This window comes from Malania oleifera, chromosome 10 (assembly GCF_029873635.1).
Source record: "Malania oleifera isolate guangnan ecotype guangnan chromosome 10, ASM2987363v1, whole genome shotgun sequence".
NCBI lineage: Eukaryota > Viridiplantae > Streptophyta > Magnoliopsida > Santalales > Ximeniaceae > Malania > Malania oleifera.
The window spans coordinates 50,620,973-50,630,448 of record NC_080426.1 but is presented as its reverse complement, the minus strand read 5'-3'; the positions used below and the strand labels follow the sequence as shown (position 1 = coordinate 50,630,448).

Here is a 9,476-nt window from a genome sequence, read left to right as displayed (position 1 = left end):
ATCCATCTAGGACCACAACAACATTCCCTTCAACAGTTTCCCTTTTATTTGTATGTAGTTTGTTCTTGGGGCAATTTCTTTTGAAATGTCCCTCCTTATGACACAAGAAGCATTTAAACTTCTTGCCTTTATACTTAGACCTCGATCTGTTGGTTTTTCCTTTGTTTTCCTATTTATCCCCTCTTCCTCTAACATTTAGACCCTCACCAGTTTCTATTTTAGATTCTTCCTTAGCCTGCAGCTCTCTAGAATGCATAATAGATTGAATTTCTTCTAAGGTTAAAGAATCTCTACCATACATGATTGTTTTTTGATATTTGTATAAGATGAGTCTAAAGAGCTTAATAGTAATATAGTTTTATCCTCATCTTTTACAGTTATATCAATGTTCACAAGATCAAGAATGATTTTATTGAATTCACCAAGATGTTCAAGAATTGACTTACCTGGTGTCATCTTGTAAGTGTAGAGTCGAATCTTCTTATGCAGCTTGTTGGCTAGGGACTTTGTCATGTACAACTTCTCCAATTTGAGCCAAGCTACAGTAGCTGATGTTTCTTTGGCCACTTCCCTTAGGACTTTGTCACCGAGACAGAGGATGATTGCACTATGTGCTTTCTGCAACATTTCTTTCTTCTCTCTCTCCCAGTGTTGATGGCATATTCTTTTCGCCCAACAATGCACCTTGTAGTCCCTATTGAACCAAGAGGGCTCTCATCTTGATCCTCCAAAGGCCAAAGTCATTCTCCCCTGTGAACTTCTTAAGATCGAACTTAGCTGTACCCATTCTTGTATACTAGCTATGTTACCACTTGTTAATTCTTGTATGCTGAATATATCAGCACAATTCTAGAATACCAGCCAAGAATCTGAGAAAATGCCTAATATCTAGAATAACATAATTGAAAAATGGAGTAAAAAAACACACAGCAATTAACGTAGTTCGGTCCAAGATGACCTACATCCACATAGCAAGGGCAACTCTTTATTGAAGATTAAAATCAAAAACACCAAGAGTACACAGCAGAAAACTCAAGCCTCCCTCACAAATCTTCTCTCGGGTACAAGAAGTACTCTCCCAAGGTTCTGTAGGCTTCTTTTCTTTCTCTCTGTATCTAATATCTTGCTTAATTGTTGAATGTATATGCATTGTTGTTTCTACCAACTATTTATACACCTCAGCTTGATGCCACGTGACTGCTTCATCTGGCCTTGATCTCATTCTATTATACCAACTTTACTAATAGATTTATAACTGACTTGAAGCTGACCTGAGATTGTATGCTGCTGGCACATGATGCTAACTTATCCTAGTTGGCACTTAGTTACAACAATATCAAATTTCTTTAAATCTAATACAAATCCAAATCGAAACTCTCTCCAAGCATAAAATGAATATAAAATCAAAATATTATTTTGTAGAAATATTTTTTATATCACAAAAGCAAACGAACCAAATATTCTATTATGGTAAACTGAGATAATAGTTTGTCCTTGCAGCTTGAGGTACCAATGTAGCATGCCATGACCCAGTATCGCGGTGGACATAAACCACAATATTCTTGAAAGCATCATTTCTTGGTTTTGAAGCATTGGCATTGGCATTGGCATTCATCTTTTAAGGAGTTTAAGAGTCTCCTTGAAGCTGTCAAAGTCGGCTTTGCAGAACAAAAGACTGTCAGGTTAAGCATCCCTAGACCACCTTTTCTAATCTTGATGCTCTCACAGGGTCACACACTCACACCCATTGGCTGCTGCTTTTCTTAGCGATGCAGAGAAAAAGCTTCTATGCAAATACTTAAGAATAAGAAATGACAGGGGATCACCCTCTCCAATACCTCTTTCAAGAATAAATTCATATGCTTTCTCCCCATTGATGAGGATTAAGAAATTCATTGTGGAGGTGACCCATTAATGAATTTTAATGAGATCCATATTGAGGGGGAAGTACATGATTTTCAGAATCTGAATGAACCTACTGCAGGCTGTCAAAAGAAATTATCTGAAATTGTCTTGCCCCCTTTTTCGTTCAAAGGTTGCTAAATTTTTTTTTTTACCTTTGGCTGCCTGTTCGTCTGTGTTATATTGTTTATGCTTTCAGAAATTTTATTGTTTCATCTTCTCCTTTTCAAACTTTGAACAAGAGTCTCCCCCTCCGAGGTTCCAAAATAGTCTTTAAGATCTATTCAACATACGTAAAAGGGACTCCATTCCCCATCATCAATCAACTTCCCAATGGTTGTGTTCATCGTGTGGATTTCCTCAATTGATAATGATTACTCCCAGCTCAACAGCCACCCCCCCTTTTCCAGATAGCTTTTCTATTTCCTCTTGCCAATCTTTTCCTTTCTTCTTGACTGAACCTACTGACTTCAAGACATCCTATACCACTTCATTTTTCAATTGAAGCAATCATGGGTCTCTAAAACATCAGAGTAAAACTACTGTGGAATGTGTGGTCTTCAAAAACCTCGATATTCATAATAAATGCAAAGGCAGGAAGTCTTTCAGGCTAAGGTAAGGATTGCAACTAACAGATAATGAAGAATTTGGCCTAATCCAGAAAATATATGAAATAAGAAAGACTCTTGCCGGTGCCCTTCATGGGATTTCTTTAGAGAATCCAATCTTTTAGAAACCCAAATCCTTAAAGAACAAGGTTCAGATGCAATGAATCCTGCTAACCAAAGTTGATCAGTAACTTGAAACAGGTTGGTCTTAATGTAAAATTTTCGATTTAGAAACTAATTATATCTCTTGCAAATTCTTTGTTTGGATTGGAAAAACTCAAAAAAAGCTACACACAAAATTTAAAAAAATAAAAACCCCTGAAATGTAAACAAATCAGATATAACTTCTAATCCAAATCCTATAATGCGAACATCTGCTCAAAAGTGATGCACACACGCTGCAAATAATTCTCACCACAAGCAGCGATCACTAAACTAAACTGACTCATTACAAAAAACCATCCCCAAGTTCCAAGATATATAACACTTCCTATGTGCCTCATTCCAAATGAAGATCATATTTTATTACCAGATCTCTCGGAAAAATACAAGCAGCTCTGCAGATGAACACAGACTACGTTAATTACATGAACAAGGAAAAAGAAGAAAAATAGCAGTGATCAGGCGGCTAAGACGCCACCTCACACATGCGCACATTTACAAGTGTATTCAACTGTACGACACTTCATTTGTTTACATAGCAACGCCTATTGCCTTAACTATTTTTTCAGTGCTCTGGCACAAGAACATGCAGATGCTTCTGATGCTGATGCTCTAAACGGCCTCGTCCTCAGTCTGTTCTTCCTCCCCAACTTTCTCTCCAAATCTTTAACCCTACCTGTCAGGCGAGATATTACTGTCAACTGTTCTTTCCCTTCCTCCATCAGCTTTTCCATCATCTCCCTCAATTTCTTGTTTTCTTCCAGTAGCATATGACTGCTCCCCTTCCCCAAGTCATGTTCTTCAAGAGGGATTTGCTTGGAAGTATGTAAAACAGGGAAAAGCTCCCTTTTCTCTTCAGGGAGTTGTGCACCGCTGTGTGTCCTGGTCAGGACCTTGGCCTCAGACTCGTTGAGACGGACATGCATTTTGGCATTTTCAGTCATAGATGCCAGCTCCTGGGATTCTACTTTTGGCCCATCCAGCTCTTCTTCCTCCTCTCCTGTTGGGGCCAGATGATTTGTATCATCATCTTCAGTATTTTTTAACATAGGCTGTACAACCATTTCATCTTTGCCTACCCCAGGTTGCAATTCCAGGGTTTCCATTTCCCCCTCCAGCTGCTCATCATCATCCTCTCCAGTTGCTACTGGCTGGTTTTCAGCGTCTCTTTTCGTTTCCTCAACTAGCCCTTCTGTCTCTTTGGAAGCAAAGAAAATATCAGCAGGCTCCAAATAGGGCGTGTAAACTGTGCTAGTTTTTTCCTGCCCTTCCTTATCTTCCTCCACTCCATTTGTTGGGTCATTGGGGCCGCCTTCTTTGGAATTCTCAGCCCACATTGCCTTCTCTTCAGAGGCAATCCCTCTACTTGCAGATGCAGAAGAGAGGTCATATTCTAGGCCATCACTTTTTTGCTCTTCTGTCGGTTCATCGTTGTGATTCTCTCTATCCGGCATTGGAAGCAATGCTTGGGATTCCTCTGGATAAGATGCTTCAGCAATGAGTTCATTGTCATGATTTTCTCTATCTGGCAATGGAAGCAATCCTTGGGATTCCTCTTGTTGAGATACTTCAGCAATCCCATTCACATGTCTGAGTTCATTGTCATGATTCTCTCCATCTGGCGATGGAAACAATGCTTGGGATTCCTCTGGTTGAGATACTTCAGCAATCCCATTCACATGTCTAACCTCCTCTGTTTGGGATTGCTCCAGTAGCTCCTCTGGTCCCTTATTCCCAAGGATTTCATCAGATTTTCCCAACCTCACACCCACCGACTCCAATTCTGCCATGACTGCTCCTCCCTTACGTGATCCCAGCAACTGCTGGTCTAATTGGCTCATTAATGAACCTTCTTTACCCTGTAGCATGACATCAGCTGCCTCATTGGATACAGCATCTCCATTATGTTGGACCTGAGTCTCCCTTGCTTCAACAGGTTCATGCTTTGCAGACTCGGGAAGAAGAGGCTCCTCATCTTCCACCTGCTGATTGACTTCTAAAGCTTTGTCTGCTGGTGTTGAATTATCAGCCACAGCCAGCAGTAGTTCCTTTTCTTGTAAATCAGTTGAGGCTTCCATTTGTTCATTTTCATGCAACTCCATCTTAGAATTGATCCTCTTCCCTACACCTGATCGAAGTTCAACTGAATGCTCCAGATCAGAGTCCCCCTTCTGTACCTCTGTCATCACTGCATGACCAGCATCAAGCTTTCCAGGAGCCTCCTTCCCTTCCGCTTTCACAAATGGTTCTAAGCCTGCTAGTTTAGGCTCGATGCCATCTGTCTCAGATGATTTTACTTTCCTATCAACATTGTTAACTGATGTAGCCCCTAAGGTTTCCTTGCCTCGGCAACAGTCATCATCAGCGGCATGGGAAGAGTTTTTACCGCAGTTGCTTTCAGAACAGGTATGCTCACCTTCCTCCAACTGCTTGATTTGTCCTTCATGTGACCTGACACCCTCACATGCACAACCACAAATATTATCAACAGCAGAAATCTTCTCAGCGAATTCTTCAGTACTCTCAATTACCAGAGAGTCAAGCTTCTCCTGCAAGCTGGTGAGCTCCCTTGCAGCGGATTTTCTGATTTCCCTAATGGCCAGGTGCAAGCCCTGCTAAATAAGACCCCAGTTCAGAATCAGACAAGTATTTCAAGAATCTAAATATAGAAGCAGCAGCCCTCACATCAACAAAAGACAGATCCATCTTCCCTAGAAGAATTGATCCTACTTCATGTGTAGTAAATCATCAAATATGTAACATGCATGCATGCATGCAGAGAGAGAGAGAGAGAGAGAGCGCAGCAAAACATACCTGAATAGTGTCCAGTTTCAACAACAAACTCATTATAGTTTCCCCAATTACCGCTCTTTCCTTGTTGTCCGTCCCAAGATTTGAGTACTCCAGAGCTTGGACTCGACTCCTAATCTCAGCTAACTGGTCACAGACTTCAGCAATTTGCTTCAGTTTCTTCAACGGTTCCCACTTCCGCACTTTGAATCCACGAAAGGCAGACTGAATTATCACAGCTGCTGCTATGGTTGTCAAGCTTTGTTTGCTTATTTTGTTGTCTTCCTCAAATTTCTGCTGCTGCATCTCCCTTGCTCCATCATTTTCAATATTACAATTATAATCACCAGATTCAGCATTATTTACTGATTTCTCCACTTTAATTGATTCCACTGGAGCTGCTTCTATTTGAGATTCAACAATACATGTTCCACCATCTACATGAGAATTAATTGACAGATTAGCAGGAACCTGACCCTGGGAACCATTCTGCAACGCTTCATTACTGCTTTCGTGAGTTTGGTCAGCCTTCCCCACCATCACATCAATAACAGTTCCTCCATTTTTGCTTGGTTTCATCTTGCTTTCATCAATAGCAGAGTGCTGAACTTGCAGATCCTTCATGACCTTTTCTTCTAAGCCTGACAAGTTGGGCAACTTAGAAGTCTCAGTGAAGACTTCTCCCAACTTCTCTCTGTTACCTGGGGGGCTAGGAGACCTTGAACTGCCATTACCATTTTTCTTCCTTGGCAGAGGATCAACTCTCAGACAAACAGGAGGTAACTTGGATATCTTTGGTGGGGATGAATGTCTTTTAGCACCATTTTCGTGTGGTTCCTTCTCTCCATTACTTTTGATGGGCTTCACTGGAATTTCTCTAGGTTGTCCACTATTGCCATCCGGATCCTTATCCTTGGGCTGCTCCATTTGCTTAACAGGAGCATCTTTGAGATTAAAAATCTTGTCCTTCACCTTTACGCCACCAGAATTCTCTCCATCCATATCTGGTTTGGTCATGCCATTCTCACTGTCTGGGACCTTCACCGAAATAATCTTGAAATTAGAAGGTTGTTCTTCAACGGATTTCGGAGCATTATTTGTCTCCCCAGATTCCTTTCTCTCAGTTTCCTCTGATTTATGAGAAGATGGCATCCAAATGATAGGATAAGGGAATGGGTTATTCACCTGCCCATCTTGGTGATTTTGAGTTAACTTGTCACCCCCCCCCCCCCCCCCCCGGTGTTTCAAAGATCCTAACCTGTTCAAGTCGAGCGGAAACCACCCATACACAGGCTCCTGTGCCCCCCTTTCAGGGGGCTTTGCATCACACAGAGTCCTGCCCTCATCCTTCACCTTGGATTCAAGAGGCATTTGATTCTCATTATTCCTTGCAAATCCAGGTGGCATCCACACAATTTGATATGGACTGTTTTTTAACTCTGTGGGAACCAAAGAAGCACTACCCATCTTTTGAAGATCTGGCTCCTGTTCTTCAATCTTCAAACTTTTGCCTTCCTTCAAATTGTACACGTGACTAGTACAGCCACAGCAATAATAGGTTTTCGGCACATTCTTCTCACTTACATACCGAGGCTGCTCCACCGAATAATGAGGGGGAACATAATAAACAGGGTAGTATCCAGGGAACGCAGGATAGCCCCCAATACAACTAGAAGGCGAATCTGGTAGATTATGATGATAAGGACGTCTAAAACTATAGTAACTAGGGAAGTAGTTGTGGTTGCAGCATGCATGACATGGTAGTGTGTAGCCATAGTTACCCGTATAGGGCCATGATTCATACGGGAGAGGATTTTTTCCAGGTTCAACCTTCATATAAGACGGGATAGCTTCAAAGCTTGGATGGTAGTGTTGGAAAAACGGGGTTCCATTTCGATTCCCCTCATGGGGATGTGACTCCATGCATCTATAAGCAGGCAACATTTTCACCAATTTTGGCAGTAGTTATCTAACCAAGAGTTGTGAGCAAGAAAACAGCTTACAAACTAAGCTGCCGATGAAGAAACAAAACAGAACTCAAATATAATCTGCAATAAGAAAGTCAAATAACAATCAGTAACTCTTGTGAGACTTGAGTTTTGAAATTAGAAACTAAAACGAAGAAAATTTGTAAAAAAAAATCACAAATTTCTCGAATTTCAACTTTGTAACATTGATTAAAAGATAAAAGGTAGATATCTTCGTTGGAAATGCGTGAAAATTAATTTAAAGATATCTATTTTGACAATGAGAAGTTGTATAAAACAAGACATCTAGATTTGGTTGAGAAAACAAAATTATAATGGTAGCTCATGGTTAATCATCTTAACTAAGGCTAGTGTTTGGAGCATAAATTTCAAGTCATTGGTTTAGATTTTTGCAAATTTGGACAAACCATATCCTGCTGTATTATCTAGATTTGGACAATGCATATCATATCTTGTGAAGATTTGCACAAATTCAAATCTAATAGTTGCACTTTAACCTCCAACAAGGATGTTTGATTCTGAATTTCAACTTAAGAAGGTATAGAAAGAATGGTTGAATATCGCAAGAAATAAACAACTAGTTATTACAAGGGAGTATCATGGAATTATTCAGTCTGCAGGAATTAGTGGAGTAGAATCATCCTATCCTTCTGCACCGATTTAAAAATGCTCTATATAATATGCACAAACATACAATAGAATGGTGCCTCCAAAGCACAACCTTCCAAAAATTGCTGAGTAACGCCTGAGAAGCATATGTAAGTGACAACTTCAAGAATTTGAAACTTCGCAAATCTAGAACTCAAGAAGCAGAATTTTGCAGGGAAGGATCTGAGTATCACATATCTTCATCCATGTCAGGAAGTTGCCCCTCAAAATCTTCTTTTTTTTAAGTAAGGAAAACAGTAATGAAAAGCAGATATATCACACAACCACTGTATGATACTAATATTTAGACCCATTAAAATTGATACAGGACCACATCGTTGAAATCCAATCTAGCACATCTCACACTTTTGTGACCCTAGTGCTATTGATGTGGTGAGTCGGTTCCTCCCAAATCTTTCTCTTTAATAAGAGAGACAGACATCCTACATTAACTGATATGCCCAAAAGGGTCATGCTAGTGAAGAAAGTACACAATAGAAGCACAGCTCTCCCAGTGAAACCATTTAGCTCAATGAATCTAACCAGACCCAAAGAACCTAACTATCTTGACTGATCAAGTCAATTATAGAAAACAAAAGGACAATCAGTTTCAATTTAGAGTACCTGTAAATTTCAAATTTTTTTTCGAATTGCAATTCATCAACTAAATTAATCTATGGTTCAAGCTTCATTAATCCTGCTTGCCAATCATAAGGAGATTTGGTACTTTTCTCATGCATTTTCCCGTCAACCAACCAAACAGAGCAATCTTCAATCGATTCAATCTCACAAGCAAGACAGAAAACAAAAGTACTTACAGTATGTTTTCAGAGTACAGAAGCAGAAAAATCCTTCCAGACTACCCACAATCCAAATGACTAAGTTACCAGCTCAGAATCGTTCCGCAAACCCAAAACAAGCGAATCAAATATTTGAGCTCTCTGTCTTGAATGTGATCACACTCAACTTTTTGTTATGGAGAAACAGAGGAGGCCAGATTTCGCCTTTTATATGAACGAAACCGGCAGAGGAAAAAAGTTCTCGTGTTCTCCAGATGTTTCGAGTATTTCCGCGCGAGGAACCGTCTGGATATTTCGTTGCACGTGTTGCCTTCTCTATCATCCATGTTACGGCCAGCTAGGTTGGGTTTAGTTCATTGTTGGAAGCGCCATATTTATGTTAACAGCATACTCAAAAAGCAATTTTAAAACAAAATTATGGATGAGTTGATTCAATGATAAAAATTCGAGACAAATTACCATAACAAAAATTAAAGAGCATCAAAGATTCAAAATCAATATCGGAGGCCTAAGGGTCATATATGCTAACAAATCAAAGTTTATTGATTAAAAACTGAGATATATGTCAACAAAGCATA

At 39.9% G+C, this 9,476-nt stretch overlaps 1 protein-coding gene across 1 annotated transcript; it reads right to left on the bottom strand.

The window, feature by feature from the left end:
* Window positions 1–3,005: 3,005 nt before the first annotated feature.
* LOC131166349 (BAG family molecular chaperone regulator 6) lies at window positions 3,006–9,197 on the bottom strand. The gene is made up of 3 exons (XM_058124816.1): window positions 8,917–9,197; window positions 5,487–7,510; window positions 3,006–5,284 (listed from the first exon to the last, which is right to left on the bottom strand). The coding sequence occupies exons 2-3, from the start codon at window positions 7,404–7,406 to the stop codon at window positions 3,230–3,232; spliced, it is 3,975 nt and encodes a 1,324-aa protein (XP_057980799.1). The 5' UTR covers window positions 7,407–7,510; window positions 8,917–9,197; the 3' UTR covers window positions 3,006–3,229.
* Window positions 9,198–9,476: the final 279 nt, after the last annotated feature.

What these genes read in the sequence shown, in the direction of transcription:
- LOC131166349 (XM_058124816.1), bottom strand. Translation starts at nt 7,406, where the DNA reads ATGTTGCCTGCTTATAGATGCATGGAGTCACATCCCCATGAGGGGAAT. An exon ending in TGAAACTGGACACTATTCAG is followed by an intron (nt 5,285 to 5,486) that starts GTATGTTTTGCT and finishes CTTATTTAGCAG; the next exon opens with GGCTTGCACCTGGCCATTAG.